Source organism: Bufo bufo, chromosome 6, assembly GCF_905171765.1.
Source record: "Bufo bufo chromosome 6, aBufBuf1.1, whole genome shotgun sequence".
In the NCBI taxonomy this organism is placed as follows: Eukaryota; Metazoa; Chordata; class Amphibia; order Anura; family Bufonidae; genus Bufo; species Bufo bufo.
In genome coordinates, this window is record NC_053394.1 from 363,187,490 (window position 1) to 363,209,385 (window position 21,896).

At 43.4% G+C, this 21,896-nt stretch overlaps 1 protein-coding gene across 1 annotated transcript in view; it reads right to left on the reverse strand.

The window, feature by feature from the left end:
• Nucleotides 1-5,961: 5,961 nt before the first annotated feature.
• USP36 (ubiquitin specific peptidase 36) overlaps nucleotides 5,962-21,896 on the reverse strand; it is a 49,712-nt gene continuing 33,777 nt past the window's right edge. The window contains exons 16-19 of the mRNA XM_040436055.1: nucleotides 11,190-11,332; nucleotides 7,168-7,332; nucleotides 6,915-7,030; nucleotides 5,962-6,190 (exon numbers count right to left, since the gene is read on the reverse strand). Of these exons, the coding sequence (XP_040291989.1) occupies nucleotides 6,062-6,190; nucleotides 6,915-7,030; nucleotides 7,168-7,332; nucleotides 11,190-11,332 (553 nt within the window). The 3' untranslated portion in view covers nucleotides 5,962-6,061. The remainder of the gene's footprint in view (nucleotides 6,191-6,914; nucleotides 7,031-7,167; nucleotides 7,333-11,189; nucleotides 11,333-21,896) is intronic.

Sequence of the window (21,896 nt, forward strand, 5' to 3'; positions counted from 1 at the left end):
GGTAATTGTAAGTATTGTAACCTGAGGTATAGTGGAAAAAAGAACATTACCCCATCTATAGATTAAATATTTATTAGGATATGTACACATGTGCTGTGCCTTACAGTATGTATGTTACATAGGAAGAGATCCACTGGATGCATTCACTAAAACCTTCCAGGTAACAAATCTATCGTCTACCTGAACAACTGTGCAGTAGAAAATAGAGGCAGAAAACACATTGCAAACATGAGAAATCTCCCTTTGATGAATAAAGGGGAATATATAATATTTGTTCAGAGTTTATCATTCACATTCATTCTCAAAAATAAAACGCAGTGGTTCTTCCGACAAACCTGAAAGGGAAAGACCATTAAGAGTACACAGTAAATCCTCGCAAGTCATGAATGTATTAGTAATGTATATCATATGTCAAAAATAAAACTATATACATAGTATGGGCACTGTTTAGCAAGTCGTGGACAGTAAGGGGACTGTGAATCCCATCCTCGAAGCACACCCATCTTAAAAGGGGTTTTCCAGGCCCTTCATCTTCTCCACTGCACTGGTGCATGCTGTGGGCTCTTCCACCTGGGTCCTGACCAAATGTGGTCACTGTTTTTTCTGTTCAGCTGCATTATAGTCAATGTAGCACAAGAGGAAAAGAAACTACCACAGTCAGTCGAGACCAACATAGAAGAGTCCGCAGTGAGCGCGAGAAAGGGCAAGTACTGTGTAAAAGTGCTTCTCTTCACAAGTTAGCACCATGCGTTAGAAGGAATGCCCGGAAAAAAAACATTTAAATCATGTTATGTAAAATATTTAAGAATTGTTGGTCCTTTTTAAAAAATAAATAAATAATAAATTCCATCTAAAAACCCCCCAAAAAACCCAGTCCTACAATCCAACTAATCATCAACACAGGCTGACACTTCCTGTTCTGTAGGATTCACTTCTCAGCAGCCATCTCATTATCATTATTTGCAGGATTACAATAAAAGATAACACCTGTATAGATAAAACAGGATCCACCATAAACAATATGTGATGGCCACAGCTCATTTAACCCCCTCCGTGCACAATGACTTCGGCACAGATCACGGAGCATGCCCACAACTCTCTACCATACAAGTCAGTCAATGAGTCCGCTCCTGTCTATTGTACCTCTGGAGCTCAGGAAAGATGGCGATACATTCCCTTGAAAGAGGTATTGGTGTGGGATCTGTAGGATATGCCAACAATGTCCAATCACAGTCAATGGAAACCCTGTCACCTGTAAGAATGGCACTCCTAGCATTGCTACCACTTTGTTCTAGTGACCGGTGGAGGTCACATCTGTCTGCCACCAATGTCTGAGCTGAGACAACCACTTTACAAAGCAGATTAACCCTTTAAGGACCCATGACGTAGCTGTATGTCATCGGTCCGATCCCTAAACATGGCGCCCACTTGCGCGTGCCTTAGCCGCAGGGTTTCTGCTATTTTAAACAGCAGAGACCCGCGGCACATGTATGCGGTCAGCCATAAGGCTGATCGCATACATCATACCTTTTAAGATGCCGTGGTCAAATGTGACCACGGCATCTGCGCAGACCGGAACTGGAAGTCGCATGCTTCCGGTCCGGTAACAGCTTTCCCCGGCTGAGATCGGGGGACCTGTTACCTTGCGCTAATTGACCGAAGCCGCAAGCAGGCTTCAGAGTCTATTAGATGTATATATCAATACAGGCCACTAGGTGGCAGCTTTGTATTGTTATAGTGCAAATAAAGTCTTCAATGATGGCTATTTAGCCATCACTGAATACTATGGGCAATCAAAAGATTGCCAGTTATTGTCACCCAAGGGGACTTAAAAAAAAAAGTAAAAAAAGTTTTTACAAATATTAAAAAACCTAAAAGTTCAAAATACCCCCTTTCCTTAAAATAAAAATACTTAACCAATAAAAAAATAAACATCATGGGTATCGCCGCGTGCGAAAATGCCCATACTATTAAAATAACAATATCAATGGCATACGGCGTAGGGGGAAAAATAAATAAAAACAGCCAATTTGCTATTTTTTGTCACTTCAACTACCCAATTGTTTTATAAAAAGTGATCAAAAAGTCGCACACTTAAAATTGGTATCACTGAAAAGAACAGATCGTCCCGCAAAAAAATTAGCCCTCACACAGCCCCATACACATAGCTACAAAAAAGTTATAGGGGTCAGAATATGGTTATGAAATTTTTTTATTTTTTTTCCAGTATTAAAACGCAAGAAAAATTATACAACTGTGGTATTGTTGTAACCGTACTGACCTGGAGAACAAAGATAACAGGTCAATTTTACTGCATAGTGTACAGTGTAAAAAAATAAAAACCTTTATCAGAATTGCATTTTTTCCCAATTCTACCCCATTTTGAATTTTTTTCCCTGCTCCCTACTACATGGTATGGAACCGTAAATGGTGCCATTAGAAAGTACAACTTGTCTGGCAAAAAATAAGCCCTCATAAGGCTATGTGAATGGAAAAATAAAAAAGTTAGGACTATGGGAAGGCGGGGAGTGAAAAACGAAAACGCAAAAATGAAAAATTCCAGGGTCCTTAAGGGGTTAATGACTTTACAAAATAAGGCATCTAATGTTTTGATGAAATATTGCTGGAGAGGACCTAAAATTGCAACTAAAGCAGGTCATACACATTAGATAAAAATAATTGTGTGCATGGCGGCAACCCCATAAACAAGGGTCTGGTATGTTCTACCCAATCCTTGTCCTCTGGAACTAAGCGACTTATCGCCCTTTCCTTATGATAATAGATATGCAAGCCTAGCTGATCATGCATAATTATGGGGGAAATATCAGGTGTGTATGACCAGCTTGGCAACCTTTCTCTTTTTTTAAATAAGGAAGGTTTCTCTTTTTACAGTGCAAATGATAAAAAGCATCTGCACCTCCAGATACTGATCTCAACACTTGGAGTAGACACATACGATATAATACTCCTCATGTTCTACAAGAGAGGACCTCTTCTACATTTATCATGTTCCCAAGTTAAGGATAGTTTCACACTAGCGTTCAGAGATCCGGCAGGGAACAGATTGCCCGCTGGCCCCATTAACTATAAAGTAGAATGACGGGGATCCAGCTGAGTAGTGATGAGCAAAGTGATGGTATCGCTGAACCGAGTTCGGTTCCAAGTTTTAAAGTGCTTTTTCACTTTAAAAATCAACCACCGTTATTCAACAAAGTCTTGAGTGACTTCGGCTAATCGGAGCCCGTACATTTTAATACTGTACTGAGACTGATCTTTGGTTTTGTACTGTACAGTATTTATTCTAAGTTTTGAACAAAGCGACTTTGGATGCAGCATCGCTCATCACTAATGCCGAGTATCAGCTGGACTAAAACCAATGCGCACTTTAATGGGGGGATGCTGGAGTTCTGGAACAGCCTGCTGGATCTGTGAAACTATTAAATTAAACTTTTAAATTAAATTTCATGTTTTTTTGTATTTGAAAGTATTGTTTATACAATAACAACATTAACATTAATATCCATATTCCAATAATATCCAATATTCGCTTGTATTATCTAGGCTTGAGCGAATCGAGTTTCAGATCATAGATCTGAAGTTGAGTCATTCAAAAACTTTGTTGGAAATGCTGTTTCCATACAGCATTAAAATGTATTGGCTCCAGGGAGGAAAAATTAATCTCGCAATACTTGAGTGAATGACTTCGGTATTCCTATCTGCGTATTTAAAAACAGGAATCTGAAGTCAGGTTTGGTATCTCAGTACCAAACTTGGGGTTCCTATTTTAAAATGTTTTTAAATACGCAGATAGCAATACCGTAGTAATTCATCTCGGCCAAAGTTGCGCAAGACTTCGATGAATTACTACGGTATTGCTATCTGCGTATTTAAAAACATTTTAAAATAGTAATCCGAAGTTGGGTTTGGTACCGACTTCAGATTCCTGTTTTTAAATACGCAGATTGAATGACTTCGGTATTCCTATCTGCGTATTTAAAAACAGGAATCTGAAGTCGGTACCAAACCCAACTTCGGATTACTATTTTAAAATGTTTTTAAATACGCAGATAGCAATACCGTAGTAATTCATCGAAGTCTTGCGCAACTTTGGCCGAGATGAATTACTACGGTATTGCTATCTGCGTATTTAAAAACATTTTAAAATAGGAACCCCAAGTTTGGTACTGAGATACCAAACCTGACTTCAGATTCCTGTTTTTAAATACGCAGATAGGAATACCGAAGTCATTCACTCAAGTATTGCGCAACTTTGGCCGAGAGGAATTTTTCCTCCCTGGAGCCAATACATTTTAATGTTGTATGGAAACAGCATTTCCAACAAAGTTTTTGAATGACTCAACTTCAGATCTATGATCTGAAACTTGATTTGCTCAAGCCCATCATCTAACAAATTATACGTACCCTGAAATGCAGTGAACAAAATAACCATATACATTAAAATTCCTTAAAAGGGTGTCCTCTTGAAGGCAACTTCTCTAAATAACAGCCACCCTGTCAGGCAGCTGACCATCAGAGGTCCTGCTCCTGGGGCCACTGGTGATCAGCCATCATCACTAGATTACGTTTCACCCAGTCACTCATCATGCAGTAGAACCATAGTATTATATGGTGCCCATTTAAATGAATAGATGTACATGTAAATACATGGTTGGACAGAGTCTGCCAGAATAGGAGCAGCTTTTACTTAAAAGTTCTTCCGTCTTGCTGATACAGGGGAACGAACAACATTTATCTAAAAGGTAGATGATAAATGTATGGTCATTGAAGGATTGGCTGCAGGGACCCTCATCGGTCATGAAGATAGGGTTCCTGAGTCTCTTGTGTGAATGGAGTGATAGTGAGCATAGGTGACCACTGCTCTATTTATTTCTATGGGACTGATAGTTAGGCAGGTGCTTACCAGGCAGTCCAACAGACTGGAGCAGTGAACGGAGCAGTGGTCATGCATGCGCACTAACACTATACTCACATAGGAGGACTCGGGGACCCCTGTTCTTGTGAATGATGGGGGTCAGACCAAATAAGACTGCCAGCAATCATGGGAATGAGGGTTCAATGCATGAATATAGTGGTTAATTCTCTTCTATGGGACTTAGTTGGCAGTCCATAAGCAGTGAATTAAAAGAAATAAACCATCTAGGACATTTATGGCATATCGCTAGGATTGTGCAGGTCCCAGTAATATCTTCAGTAAGGAGCCCAGAATGAAAAGATAGTAGGCCGTACATGGGCAGTGCCCTCTCCATTCACTGCTATGGGACTCTCGATAACAGCTGAGTGAGCGCAATCGCTTATTTTTGTAAGTCCCATGATGGTGGTAAATGGAAAGTAAGCCGCACATGTGCAGCTTGTACTCACTTTACTTCAGGCCCTGTTCTGGAGATAGAAGTGGGTCCCAGCAACATGCCAAAAATACCACAAATGGGAAAACCCCTTTAAAAGGTGGAGGCGCATGCAGAGGTGTCTGGCAGCAGCTCATTCCCCTCTTATTATCGAGATCACAACCGTGTCCACAACATATACCTCAGACGTGGCACGCTCTTTTCATCCCACATTTACTGTGTAAACCGAGAATATACACAGGGTGCTATTACAGTCCTTTTGGGATATGTCTGACTAGCATGTGTCAGTATACCTTTACTCCAACTGTACCAGAAAGCATAGTCAACCATGCCTTCCAATACAAGGGAATAATGTGAAACCAAAAAAGTATAACTGGGGGGACCACACTAAATGTAGTGTGAACACAGCCTTACCATTTAAGACCGTGTGCTTAGCACCTTGTCCACGGGGACTGGGAAATATTGCTTAATGATATCTTTATTCTGCCCTTACTTTCCAGGGCTGGTTTCAAATACCATTGCCATTTGCTTGCCAAGGTTGTGGAGAGCAGAATCTGCTGTATTTCCAATGACAGAGCTATTACACATCACACAGCTCTCAGAATATCATTGTTTTTTATTTTTCCATTTGGTGTTACTGATATGGTAGTGGAAGATAATATGGGGACTCGTAGCACAAGTGATCTTCCATACTGTCGTCAGTACTTGTTTGCCATCCTGGAGAATGGTCGGGAGTGAGTGACTGACCAGAAGTTGCGTCGATTCTGCAGAGACTGGAATCCATTTTTGATTCTCCATCTGTCCCGTCGAAATTTGATCTTTTTTACCTAAAAAACAAACAAACGCATAAGCTAGAGTTAGGCTACTTTCATATCTGCGGCAGACAATGCCAGGAATTGGACGGACAAACAAGTTTTCAGCATATTTGCTGGCGAGTGGCTGGATCTCCTCCGGATTCCGTAACAGTCAATGTGGACCACAGACAGACGGCACTATCTGGCAATGCTGGATCAGGACGACTCCAGAAGGCTGTTCTCTGCCGGATAGCACTGCCGCACACTCCTTCTCCTATTACTTTTGCAGTAACTTTACTTAGCCACTTGAGTTAAAGGAGTTTTCCAGCCCTTCAAAAGTATATCTGTATCAGCATAACACATCTAGATCACCCACTTACTAATGTACATGGCATTGCCCAGATTCACAGGAAATCTGGTCACACGACTGCTGCTTTGCCACATTCATCCTATATATGTGACCCTTTGTATATTGATCACGGTCCCTGTTCCCACTTTGAATCCTCAAAATACAAAATGTCACATATCAGGAGGTAAGTCCTTTAGGCATGCTTGAAATCTGATCCAATCTCAAGCAGTGAGAGCTGCAGAGGACGGTGGGGCGATGCCAGTACCATCATTTGAGCTTAAGAGAGTGAACAGCAAAGAGGAAGGTAATGGGAGATGTCATATTCTATGCTCCACGACCCCATTAAAAGGGCCTCTAATGAATGAAATTTAATTAAATTAAAAAAAATAAAGAAGTCAGCTTTATTACCTTTCCCAAGTCAAATTCCTCATCCCAATCATCTATAACCGAGCTATATTTTGCCTCATCGGCATGGTTCTCAGCATCTTGGCCCACAGCAGACTCTTCGCCATTCCAAGTATGCACTGTGACAGAAAACACAACATCTAGTGAGGATTGTGTTCACACATTCTCCATATTAGTTATACCAATATACAGAAAACTACATTTCCTGAAATTGTTACGTTATCACATATGAGTATACAATGGTAGCATATCTTACCTCCTGTCCCGTATGCTTTATTACTGGAATTTTTCAGCAGTTCTTGGACAACAGTCGAATTCTTTGTCCCATCCCAAGCGGGGCGAGGTTTCTTTTCAGCACCGTTAGATGAATTATTTCGTTTGTATCCGCCTTTGATGTGGGTGTCCCATACAAACACGGAATCTAAGGAGGAAAAGAAGAATAGAGTATTTTACTAGATTCATTAAAGGGGTTCTCCAGGCTTTTAATATTGATGACCTATCCTCAGGACTATATCAGATCGGCAGGAGTCCTACACATGGCACCCCCGCCGATCAGCTGTATGAGGATATGGCGCCCATGCAACACTTTTGGTCCTTACCTGTGCACCATGAAACAAAAAACACGTGCCATTCAAGCAGATGTGTCCAATGACGTCTGACTAATTGTCAAAGGACTAAGCCACTTCCTGGTCCTGCAGGACCAGAAGTGGCCAGGAACAGGGTAGCAGTGTGGATATGGCAAGACCGCAAACAGGTGTGTTTTGTTTTATGGGGCACAAGTTAAGATCAAAGAGGTTGCCTGGTTCCTAGTTCTGGACAATCCCTTTAACCCTTTCAGGACTAGTTCCTTTTCCATTTTTGGGTTTCAGTTTTTTACTCCCTGCCTTTCCGGAGCCATAACCATATATTTTTTTTCCGTTCACTGAGCTGTATGAGGGGTTGTTTTTATTTGCAGGATAAGGCTAGTTTCACACCGGCATTGTGAAATCCGGCAGGCTGTTCCAGCAGACTGTGTTCCCGCGTCACCCCATTAAACTATAATTGTGACAACCCGGCAAATATGCAGAGAAGCAGCTGGATGAAACATATTTGCTGGGTTGCGGCCGCATATCCACCAGTGATATCACAACGCTGAAAAGTCTGAAACTAGCCTTAGTTGTACTTTCTAATGGCACCATTTATTATTGCATACAATGTAGTGGGAAGCTGGAGAAAAATTCCAATTGGAGTGGAATTGGGGAAAAAAATGCAATTCTGACAAGTTTTATAGGTTTTGTTTTTCTGGCGTTCCCTATGCAGTAATACTGACCAGTTCCCTTCATCCTCTGGGTCCTTAAGATTACAGCAATACCACATTTGTACAGTGGTCCTTCAGGATACAATATTGTCAACCTACAATGGTCTGCTCTGACCCATCGCAAGTTGAAACTAGACTCAACATACAATGTCTGAGACTCAGATCCAACCAATCAAGACCTCTTCTCTGGTAAAATAGCTGGATTAGTTGCTAGTTATCAGCTATAAGGACTTGTTTTATCTGTCTTAGTTATCTGCTTATTTTTCTTAAATCTTCATTTTCTCTAATCTTGGAGGACATTTTGGGCTTTGGAACAGATTACTCAACATACAATGGTTTCAACATAGAATGGTCGTCCTGGAACCAATTAATATTGTAACTTGAGGGACCACTGTATAATATTTCTTGTGTTTTAAATATCGAAAAAAAAAATAGAACTTTGGAACTTTTTTTTTTATAGTTTTATCGATGAGGGTTCTATTTTTGCAGGGCGATCTGTACTTTTTATTGACACCATTTTGGAGTGTGTATGACTTTTTTTATTCATTTTTTAGGGAGTTGAAGTGATGAAAAAATGGCGAAAGGAACTATTACTGTGGTGGAAGTCCGATTCTTTAGTGGGACCTAGCCTACCACAGCAAAGGTACGGCTTCCCCGATTGCAGACAATATCCCTGGTTAACAATAAGAGAGGTTCCAGCACTATAACATAAGTTTGTTGTAATTGCCTTTATTTACAGTTGTATATTGACACGTGGGGACACATCCTTTCACTCATGCACCGTTGGCGCGTTTCGAACAATCTCGTTCTTAATCGTAACTGTGTGCGGTGCCAAATACCCAGGTTTAAGTAAGGCCTCACCACCCACATGTAGTGGGGAGGGAGGAAAACTCACTCTTTCCTGCAGGGCGCTGCACACACCGTCATGTGCTACACCCTGTGATCAACATTCAATACCATCTTAAAATAAATAAAAATATATATATATCTGTGAGACCAAGCGGAAAACCATGTCTTCCAGGACAAGGGCACGATCCTTTTATATAAACCATAACATAGGTACATACCAAGACCTTGCATGTTACATATAAAGGCAATTACAACAAACTTATGTTATAGTGCTGGAACCTCTTTCTTATTATTGACGTCTGTTCCGTGTACGAGGGGTTATCAGGATACGGTGAGCTGGATTTTGTTTATATTAGCCCCTGTTTGTTTGACACAGCAGAAACCTAGCAGCTATGCCACCGGCTGCACTCGTGAGCGAGCACCTAAAAACAGCAGAAGCCCAGCAGCTATGGCACCTACTGCACTCATGAGCAGCACTATTTTTAAAGAACGGACTTCAGCTGTACATGTGTGGCGGTCCTGAAGGGGTTAAAGGGGTTATCCGAGTTATGGGAAAAAAAATAAAACCTAACAAAATTAATCAGGATATACATATACATTAGTCAAGCTTGATTTTTTTAAAAAAAAACGATCTTTACACCTTTTCTAGGTTCTGTTATTGCTGTGTTTACATGCAGCAGTAACAACAATGACTCATCTCTCCCTCATGAATATTTGTGGGAGGAGATCTGTGGATGGCACTGTTTAGGGGGGAGATCTGTGTGGATGGCACTGTTTAGGGGAGGGGGATCTGTGGTCTGTGGATGGCACTGTAGGGGGATCTGTGGATGGCACTGCCTGCCATCCACAGACAACAGATCCACCTACAGTGCCATCCACAGATCCCCCTCCCCGACGCTCACAGCAGCAGTACTAATCATTCACTTCATTTTTCTATGCAGAGCTATTTTATTATTATTTTGAAATCTATGAGTCTCTGACTCTTACTTTGCTGAGCTCCGGTAACAACAGCAGGCAGTGCAGGCAGCGTTCATTCACTGACGTCACGCGCCTGCTCCGCCTAGTGGGAGGAGCAGGCGCGTGACGTCAGTGACAGTGAGTGAGCGCCGCCCCCCGAACTGCCTGCTCTGCTATTACCGGAGTACAGAGGCAAGAATGCAAGTAAAGAGCTCACTACAGCTCCCTGTATATTCTAATCCCCAGGCAAGCGTCCCTGTCACCATGGGAACGCTTGGGGGTTAGAATATACAATCGGATTTGAGTTTTTTACGATCTCACTGAGCTCGAAAAACTCAGATCCGATGGTATATTCTAACCAGGCAAGCGTCCCCGTCACCATGGGAACGCCTGGGGGTTAGAATATTTTATACCATTGGATGGATCTTCTGACTGTCACTATGCTTGGCCAGCTCGGGGCCCCAACCAGTTCGGGGCCCCAAGCTATTGCTGGTTTTGCCTGACCTATTAGCCGAAGGGAGGAACTTTGAGGTAGCCGCGGCACAAGTGAGGATCGCGCATGCGCGATCAACTCACAGCCGCACGGACTGTAATCCAGAGAGGTGGGGGCGTGGCCAAGGCTGATGACGTTCCGTTTACATGGCTTAGTCACTCCGACAAGCAGAGAGCTCCATGTAAACGGAACGTCACAGCTGATGACGTGGGCGGTCACATGACTCTTTAGTGTAGCAGAGAAACGGCACAAGATAGGTACTGCAAGTTATTTAGGAAAACTAATGTATAGGGGAAATAAAGCCATAGAGAGAAATTAACTTAACTCGGATAACCCCTTTAAAGATTAGCTTGCAAATGCCCCATGACAGTTCTGCAGACCAGTGACAAAGCTCTTCTGATGAACTCATGAATTTCCTTGCATCCTTGGAGGTTATCAATGAAAAGCAAAAATCAGACTACAACAAGGTAAAGAATTGTCATTGATGAGGGGAATGGTAGCTTCCAGTTGTCAATTTAGTCACACATTTCTGTGAGGAGCAACAGAAAAATGGCACAAAGCAGAGGATTGTAGAAGAAGCATTTACTAAGACATGTGACCTAAGTATGCTACAGCAAGTACAACGCAATTCTCTGTGGCTAAAACAGTATTTCTCTAACAGAGATCCAAAGTAACATCTTACCAGAATTTTCTTCCCGAACCATCTGCTTCTGTTTACTAGATTCAGCTTCCATCTTAACACTGTTCTCTTCTTGAAGCTTCCTTTTCTTTGCTTTTCTAGCCACACGGTCCACTTCCTTGTCAACAATTGGATGGTCAGTGGTACTAAGAAGAGGTCAGTACATAAAATTAGTATATGTATTATAGCTGGGTTATAATTTCCTATTGACAATTTCAGGATATATTTTTGAAAAAAAAGTTTACATTTTGAAGTTTTTAGTATTCCAATGCAATGGATTTACATTTGCTCATTTATGCATTAATTTTAAAGTCACTGTATTTTCACACAATTCCATTTAATAGAGAATGGTGTAATTAGTACACTTTTATTTAAAAATGATTTTAATAACTTTATTTAAAATAATAATAATCTGCCTGCAACTACCTGAAAGAATTGCTGTAAAGTCATGGACACTAGGGGTCTCACTTCCACCTAATTTTCAGTCCACTGCCTGCTGTCAGGCAAGATCCGTCCCTGGTAACGTACAGTCAGAAGACGGTTCACAGGAAATGGGGGCGTATAAGAGCTAGCTGAAATCCTGTAGTTGATAAAACTGCATATGAAAAGCAGAGAAGCCCATGTGTCTGTAAGTCTGACCTCTCCCTCCTTAGCAGCTATCTGAGCTTCCTAGAAGAAAACAAACATAGTAGTAAGTAAGGTCACTACATACAGTCCCGGCAGATTCAACAGAAGCGAGACATCCACTGCTTCTGAATGAAATGCATCTAGCTGTGCAGCTGAATCAGGGAATAATAAGGCTGAAAAATTCTTTACAGAAGCCCAAAAAACACCAGTTCTTTCACAGTTATAATTGTACAAAGTAGCACAGCCTTTATGCTAACTGCAGAGCCCCTTGGTGAGGGAAGCTACACTGGCAATTTTATTGGGGCCTACAGGGGGGGGGAAATAAAAAAAAGGGGGACGACGTGAATGCTGGTGGATTATGGCAGATTTGGCGGTGTGCCGTACCTCCTTGCAATCTAATTGTAGGGAATGGGCAGCAGGTTTGATGACCTGCTGGTATCCCTCCTCGGTAGTGGGGAAACGGGGCTTCTAGCTCCTGTATTCCCAGGTGGAAGACCAAAAATTAAAAATAATAAAAAGGATAGCAGACCTGCCAGCAGGCATGTCTGCCTCCTAAGGACACTGAGCTAAAACTGATTAGCTCAATGTCTGCAGGAGGAGCTAACTTATTTTTTCCACTGTCGCCTCCTAATGGCATCATCTATACCCATGGTCTTCTGTGCCCCAATGACACGAGCAAGAAATCCAGCTTTAGATATATATATATATATATATATATATAAAATATATTTTTTAAGTAAAAAAAAAAAAAAAGTAGACTGTAAAAATTCTAAGTGTGAAAGTAGCTTCAGACGGATCCGTCCAGACTTTACATTGAAAGTCAATGGGGGACGGATCCGTTTGAAAATTGAGCCATATTGTGTCATCTTCAAACGGATCCGTCCCCATTGACTTACATTGTAACTGCAAGCAGCGTTCAGGTGTCTGCTTGCTGAGCGGAGCGGAGGCTGAACGCTGCCAGACTGATGCATTCTGAGCGGATCCGCATCCACTCAGAATGCATTGGTAGCTGGACGGATGTGTTCGGGGCCCGCTTGTGAGACTCTTCAAACGGAGCTCACAAGCGGAACCCCGACGCTAGTGTGAAAGTAGCCTAAGGCTTTCACACTGGCGTTTCTGGGTCCGCTTGTGAGACCCGTTTCAGGGCTCTCACAAGCGGCCCAAAATGGATCAGTTCAGCCCCAATGCATTCTGAATGGCTAAGGATCCGTTCAGAATGCATCAATTTGGCTGTGTTTGATCTCCGTTGCGTTTTTTAGACGGTCACTAAAATGCAGCTTGCAGCATTTTGGTGACAGTCTGACTATGCGGAGCCAAACGGATCCGTCCTGACTTACAATGTAAGTCAATGGGGACGGATCAGTTTTTCACTGACACAATATGGCACAATAGAAAACGGATCAGTCCCCCATTTACTTTCAATGTAAGTCAAGACGAATCCGTTTTGACATAGATTTTTTTTTTAATGAATAATGCAAACGGATCCGCTATGAACGGATACAAGCGTTTGCATTATTTGTGCGGATCAGTCTGTGCAGATACAAGACGGATCCGCACCAAACGCGAGTGTGAAAGTAGCCTTATATTTACATGTTCTAGGCCAATATAAATCCACAAGTGTAAAAATCTAGAAGAGCATGCTCTCAAAATCAGAGGTATGATTATTTTCAATTTTAGCTACACCATTTTGGTGTACATATCACTTTAACTTTTATTATTGCTAAATGGGAAGTAAAGCAGTTCTGCCATTGTTTTTTGCATTTTAAATGCAGAACGTTCACCGTGCAATACAATTAGCATGTAACTTTTATTGTACTGTCAGTATGATGATGGCGATAATATGCATAGTTTTTATTTTATTTTTCTAGTTTAGCACGATAATAGCATGCTTAACGCACAGACATTTTAGGGATGACGTGAGAGGACAAGTCGCTTCCTCCTCCTCCCTCTGTCCTGCCCTTGCATCGCTTTATCGCTTGCTGCGATCGGCTCTGTGACGCCTATGCTTTGGCCCTGCGTGTGAGCAGGGATCGGCGTGTGTAAACGCCGGCGTCCCTGCTGTTGGACTGTGGTCACGCTTCAGCGCCAGCCTCGTCCCTCCCTCGTCCCTGCCTCTTTCTCTTTTGCCCTCTGCTTTCTGCCTTCCGGTGCCACCTGGTCCTGCTCTCCGGTTGCGGTCACGATCTCCTGCCTGCCTTGCTGGAGGTGTGACGCCTCTGCACGTGGAAGCTGTGGCATTGATCTAACAAACCCCCAAGGACTTTGCTGTCATCCTGTATTAAATACAGAGAAAGAAGGAAAAAGGAAATAAAAGGAAGAGAAAAAAAAAAAAAAAACACAAGTATCAAGAAAGACCAAGAAAATAAAATCCAGGGACTTGTGATCCTCTGTACTTGGAGACTCTGGTGAGATCTACCCACATTGTTTTTTTTTTTTTCCTTTCATTTTTGTGTTTTGTCTCCCCCCCCCATGGTCCCTTTTATATTATTATTGTTATAACACTACATTGAGAAAAGGGGACAAAAAAAAAAAAGAGGCAGCTAAGGAGGAGAGAAGCGGAAGAAAAGTGAGTAAAAGAAAAAAGGAAGAGAAAGAGAGGGGAAAATGTCGCCAAAGCAAATTCGGCGCTCTACAGACCTCTCTAAAATAGGGCAGAAACCCGCAGATACTCTAAAAATTTATCAAAATTTGAAATCCCCTAGTGTAAGTACAAGAACTGCACAAAAAGGGAAGCAAGATGTAAATTCGAAAAAAAAATGCTATCGGTTTTGGACTGGAAGAGGCTGCGGCAGTTAATGATCATTCTCAGGAGGGAGAGAGGGCGGATGAACTTGAGGACCCTACAATGGAACTTTCTCCATTAGAATAAATTTGTCACGGTTAAAAATAACGGAAAATTGGTACAAAACATTGCTACTCAATTGGGGGCAGTTCAGTCTGATGTTGCGGTAACAAGAGACAGAAAAATCTGTGGGTTCCCTGGACTATGAAGTAGAATTACTAAAATCTGACCCTGCCACTTTAAGGACTGACCATAATTATTTAAAAAAAATAAAAATAAATTGTGGATTTGGAAGACAGGTCCAGACGATGCAACGTGAGATTTATGGTGTCACGGCCTATGGTGTACGCTGTGACACTGTTGCTGTGAGAGCATGCGTTGGCAGTGTCTTGGCCTTCTGGGTGATTGCCGTGACATGGTTGCCACGCATGCTGTTGCCGGTGGTTACATGTTTGGTATGCTTGTGTGTGCACTTCCCCTTTAAGTTGTAGCCTCCCTTTGTCTGGTGTTGTAAGGGTTACTCCCTGACTGGGTGTGGTCACTTGGCTTATATCTTCAGTGGTTTCCTGGCTGGAGTCAGTTGTACTTCAGCTTTGGTTGGTGCTGGAGCTCTGCTCCAGTCCAGGGTGTTCCATCTGTCCAGTGTGAGGGCCACCTAGAGGGACATCGATGTCTCCAGCGATGTCTTCCCATTCTATCCTCCATGTTCCCCTACCTTACCTGTGTGGATGTTTGGTGTCTCGTCTTGTTGTTACATGTCTGGTAAGTTGGCGTTTTATGTCCAGCATGTATGCAAGTCGTACCCTGTTAGTTGTGCCTCCGGAAGGGGGCTCCATGGTTTCCCGGAGGGGTGAACCAGAAGCCAAGTCTGGGTGCTGTTGCTGGAATGGCGGTTACTGTGTGTCAGTACGTACTGCATCCGCTTGGTGTTTGGATTGCAGTATGTTTGTATGGGTTCCAGTTTACCTTGGTGTGGTGTTTATCTGTCATTCCACTTGGCTTCCTTTCCCTGCTGCTAGGCCATTTGAGACTCCTGTTTATCCGTGTCTGGGAAGAACAGGTTGTCTCTCCCCTGCTCCTATGTGAGGGATTATCAAGGCAACTCAGGGCCAAAGGTATCCTGGGTATGAGCCGTCCTACCATCCAGTTCCGCTCATACGGTGAGGATTAGGGACGCTGTAGGAGGTGACCTGCTCCGTGATCCTAGCGTCCTGGCCTAGCTGCTTCCCTATTATACCTTACATTGTACGGTGGGGGGTTTCCCCCACTCCCCACCGTGACATATGGGCCTGCCTGAGTGTGCAGAGGAAAAGAATCCTGTTGGAATGTTACAGACGCTAATTTTTGATAATTTTGGAAAGGAGCACTTTTCTCCTTTTTTCTTGAAAAAGAGCACACCGAATCCCTGGGGGGGAAACCAATTCCTGGAAACCAACCACAGGTGCTTTTGGCAAAGATTCTTGTTTCCCAGGACAGAGACAGGATCTTAAAGCGGGCCAGGGAGTGCTCTCCAATAGTATATAATGGGAACAAATTATCTTTTTTCCAGATTTTTCAAAAGAAATTAGTTTTTTTGCTGTTAAAAAACTATTACAGAGCAAGGACATTAAGTATTCCTTTTTGTACCCATCTAAATTGCGTATTATTTTCAATGGAGTAACTTTTTTGATACTCCGGCTTGGCCACTGGATGGCTAGACCGGAATAATGTTGAAATTTTATGGCTTATTTTCTGTGCTACTGTGTGAGCAGGATTGGTGGGGAGGGATGGGCTAAGTGGAGAGGTCTGCTTCTGGATAGTAGTGGATAATGGGGTTTATGGGATGGGGGGGGGGGGGGGGAGGATTGTGGTGCGTTCTCTGGGGTTGATGGAGGTGTGGTAGGTAGGAGTTCAGATTTGGTGTGATTTATATTAGGTTATGTCGGTTAGGGTATTTACCTGAAATGTACAGGGACTAGGAGATAAATTAAAAAACAAGCTGTATTTGACTTAATTCAGAGACATTTACCAGCAGTGGTTTGTTTGGTGGAGACACACTTTACTGAGGAGGCGACACAACGGATCGGCAGGGGATGGGTCTCGCAGGCATTCCATTCTACATTTACTAGCTACTCCAGAGGAGTGTCAGTCTTCTTTCATAGAAGGGTTGACTTTGCCTGCAAGGCATCCTCTATCAATAGTCAGGGGAGATATGTTTTCCTTTATGGGAAACTTTATGGTAGATTATGTATTTTGGCATTTACATTCCCCCCTCCTTTTTTCTTTTTATGTACTGAATATCCTGCTGACCTTTATGGAGAAATGGCCAAAGCGCCCCACCTTGGTAAGTGGGGACTTTAACTGTGTCATGAATCCTAAGGGTGACAGGATTAGTACTGAAACTGATCCCCAAACTACTAATTCTCTTCAGGGATCTGAATCAGAGTCTGGTCTTCTAGATCTCTGGGAATTACTAGGTCGGGGGAAGAGGGCGTTTTCCTGTATAAGTAATTCTGGGAGATGTATGTCTAGGATTGGTTTAGCCTTAATAAATTTAAATTATATGGGTCTTGTGAAACAAATCAGATATGAAGCCAGGGCCCTGTCGGATCATGTATCCCTATTTGTAGAGATATGTATGAATCCCGAGAAAGACACAGACCACCCTTGACTCATCTCCTGTATCCGGAGAGGAGTCAAGCGGAAAGGAGCCCAGCACCGCCCCGCGTCCTCCGAATCTCCTCCTTGCTGGGCTGGCTGACGTCACAGAGCTGGAGCGCCGAAATCTCGCGATGCGCGAGCTAGCGCATGCGCAGTGTTGGCATCATGTTCATTCCCTGTACTGGCATCAGCACAGGGAACGAACTACGCATGCGCTAGCTCGCGCATCGCGAGATTTCGGCACTCCAGCTCTGTGACGCCAGCGAGGAGGAGATTCGGAGGACGCGGGGCGGTGCTGGGCTCCTTTCCGCTTGACTCATCTCCGGATACAGGACTCATATCAGGTCATTTGCATATTGATCAAAAAGGTTTTTTAACACAATAAAAGCGCAGAGAGCTGTGGGGACTGGGTATTGCAGATGTGCTAGCGGCCATCTAGCAGCCCATGTCCCCAGCTCTATGCACAAAATCCTGGTGACAGGTTTCCTTTAAGGACCAGTTCAGGCCTGAAGTCACTTTGTTGGGCGTACATAGTGGATACCCCCATAAATGACCCCATTGTAGAAACTACACCCCTCAAGTTACTTAAAACCGATTTTACAAACTGTTAACCCTTTAGGTGTTCCACAAGAATTAAAGGAAAATGGAGAACAAATTTATAAATTTCACTTTTTTGCCAGATTTTCCATTTTAAGCCAATTTTTTTCTTTACCACATCGATGGTTAACAGCCGAACAAAACTCAATATTTATTACCCAGATTCTGCGGTTTACAGAAACACCCCACATGTGGTCATAAACTGCTGTATGGGCACACGGCAGGGCACAGAAGAAAAGGAACTCCACATGGTTTTTAGATGCCATGTCCCATTTGAAGCCCCCCTGATGCACCCTTACAGTAGAAACTCCCAAGAAGTGATCCCATTTTGGAAACTAGGGGATAAGGTGCCAGTTTTATTGGTACTATTTTTGGGTACATATGATTTTTTGATCATTCATTATAACACTTTATGGGGCAAGGTGACCAAAAAATTGGTTGTTTTAGCACAGTTTTTATTTATTTTTACAGCGTTCACCTGAGGGGTTCAGTCAAGTGACATTTTTATAGAGCAGATTGTTACGGACGTGGCAATATCTAATATGTATACTTTCCTATTAAAGTTTTACACAATAATAACATTTTTGAAACAAAAAAATTATGTTTTAATGTGTCCATGTTCTGAGAGCTATAGTTTTTTTTTTGAGAGATTTTCTTATGTAGGGTCTAATTTTTTGCGGGATAAGGTGACTGTTTTATTGGTACCATTTTTTTTCTGGACATACACCTTTTTGATCACTTGGTGTTGCACTTTTTGTGGTAAAGGTGACAAAAATAGCTTTTTTTGACAGTAACTTCTTTTATTTTTCTGGTTATTGGACTGGGTCGATTGTGATATATTTATAGAGCCGACAGTCACGGACGCGGCAATACAAAATAGGTCTATTTTATTTTATTTTTTATTTTACACTTTTCGTTCCCCATAAAAGGTCATACAAGACCTCTGGGGGACATTTACTTCACTTTTTTTCATTTTTTTTTCCACTGTTGATTTCTCCTGTAACTGGGGCTGACATAGTAGCCCCAGTTACAGCTCAGAGTGCGCTGTGTATGCAGCGATCCAGAAGGCAGGGACACCTGGGCACTGTCTCTGCCCAACCCGATCAGCGTGCAGCTGCAGTTTCTGAACGGACGTTCTGGAACGTCCATTCAGAAATAGAGAACCACCTCCCAGTCGTTTATAGTCAACGTGCGGACGGGAGGTGGTTAATGGGAACCTGACCTCCACCTTCGTATTATCTAGAGGTACTAGACAAGGATGTCCACTCTCCCCATTATTATTTGACATCTATATTGAACCTTTAGCTGTCAGTGTGAGAGAAGATCCTCTAATTAAAAGGTTTGGACTATTGGGGGCGGAGGAACGTATCTCCCTATACGCAGATGATGTGTTATTTTTCATAGACCATTCTAATTCCATATGACTCTACCAAGAATAATTCAAGCAGTTAGTACATTTGGAGAAGTTTCTGGCTTCGATACTAATTGGTCAAAAACCAACCTGATGCTATTAGATAGATTTGATTTAGCTAGTGATGGGTCTTTAAGTATGATTAATGTTTCTGAGTCATTTGAGTACCTAGGGGTGAGTATTTCTTCCAAAGTTAAAGATTAAACAGGGGCGTACATAGAAATCATGGGGCCCCATAGCAAAACTCAGAATTGCCCCCCAATAAAAAGTCCAATTATTAAAGCTGATTAGTTAGGGTGCGGGGAACATTAGGGGTTAAATAAAAGGTTAGGCTGTGTTCACATCACGTTTTTTACCATACATTTTTATGTATATGTTGGGGGGGGAGTGCAGCACCCAACGCTTTTCTATCCTGCAGAGTCCAGTAGAAAAAACGTATACGTTAACATACATTTTTCTTTCAAACTATGATGAAGGATGCCACTGTATGTATACATGAAACGGATAGCAAAAATGGGATATGAACTCGGCCTTACCCTTTAAGTTTTATTTATTTTTAGATCTGTTTAAAGCAGAGGAGAGCCTATAGGGTTAATTGCTGCAGCAGTCTCTCCATTAATTTAAAGGGTTTCTGTCACCCCGCAAAACTCTTTTTTTTTTTTTGGGATAGTTAGATTCCTCATAGTGCGATATAGTAGAATATAATGCTCTTACTTAGGCCTCATGCACACGACCGTTGTGTGCATCCGTGGCCGTTGTGCCGTTTTCCGTTTTTTTTCGCGGACCCATTGACTTTCAATGGGTCCGTGGAAAAAACGGAAAATGCACCGTTTGGCAGCCGCATCCGTGAGCCGTGTTTCCTGGCCGTGAAAAAAATATGACCTGTCCTATTTTTTTTACGGCCAACGGTTCACGGACCCATTCAAGTCAATGGGTCCGTGAAAGAACACGGATGCACACAAGATTGGCATCCGTGTCCGTGATCCGTGGCCGTAGGTTAGTTTTTATACAGACGGATCCGAAGATCCGTCTGCCTAAAAGCTTTTTCAAAGCTGAGTTTTCACTTCGTGAAAACTCAGAACCGACAGTATATTCTAACACAGAAGCGTTCCCATGGTGATGGGGACGCTTCTAGTTAGAATACACTACAAACTGTACAAGACTGCCCCCTGCTGCCTGGCAGCATCCGATCTCTTACAGGGGGCCGTGATCAGCACAATTAACCCCTTCAGGTGCGGCACCTGAAGGGGTTAATTGTGCTGATCACGGCCCCCTGTAAGAGACCAGGGCTGCCAGGCAGCAGGGGGCAGACCCCCCCCCCCTCCCCAGTTTGAATATCATTGGTGGCCAGTGCGGGCCCCCCCCCCCTCCCTCTATTGTAATAATTCGTTGGTGGCACAGTGTGCGCCCCCCCCCCCCCCTCCCTCCCTCTATTGTAATAATTAGTTGGTGGCACAGTGTGCGCCCCCCATCGGCCCCCCCTCCCTCTATAGCATTAACAACATTGGTGGCCAGTGTGCGGCCTCCCATCTCCCCCCCCCCCCCCCCATCATTGGTGGCAGCGGAGTTCCGATCGGAGTCCCAGTTTAATCGCTGGGGCTCCGATCGGTAACCATGGCAACCGGGACGCTACTACAGTCCTGGTTGCCATGGTTACTTAGCAATAGTACAATAGTAGAAGATTCATACTTACCTGCTGCTGGCTGCTGCTGCGATGTTCGTGTCCGGCCGGGAGCTCCACCTACTGGTAAGTGACAGGTCTGTGCGGCGCATTGCTAAATGAACTGTCACTTACTAGTAGGAGGAGCTCCGGACACGAACATCGCAGCTCCCAGGTAAGTATGAGGGGGGGGGGGGGGGGCCGCACACTGGCCACCAATGTTGTTAATGCTATAGAGGGAGGGGGGGGCCAATGGGGGGCGCACACTGTGCCACCACCGATTTATTACAATAGAGGGAGGAAGGGGGGGGGGGGCACACTGTGCCACCAACGAATTATTACAATAGAGGGAGGAAGGGGCACACTGTGCCACCAACGAATTATTACAATAGAGGGAGGAAGGGGGGGGGGGCACACTGTGCCACCAACGAATTATTACAATAGAGGGAGGAAGGGGGGGGCACACTGTGCCACCAACGAATTATTACAATAGAGGGAGGAAGGGGGGGGGGGGGGGCCGCACTGGCCACCAATGATATTCAAACTGGGGAGGGGGGGGAGGGTCTGCCCCCTGCTGCCTGGCAGCCCTGATCTCTTACAGGGGGATATGATAGTACAATTAACCCCTTCAGGTGCGGCACCTGAGGGGTTAATTGTGCTGATCAAGGCCCCCTGTAAGAGATCGGATGCTGCTAGGCAGCAGGGGGCAGTCATGTACACAGTTTGTAGTATATTCTAACTAGAAGCGTCCCCATCACCATGGGAACGCCTCTGTGTTAGAATATACTGTCGGAAATGAGGTTTCACGATCTAACTCATATCCGACAGTATATTCTAACATAGAGGCGTTCCCATGGTGATGGGGACGCTTCAAGTTAAAATATACCATCGGATTGGAGAAAACTCCGATCTGATGGTATAAAAGGGACTCCAGACTTTACATTGAAAGTCAATGGGGACGGATCCGTTTGAAATGGCACCATATTGTGTCAA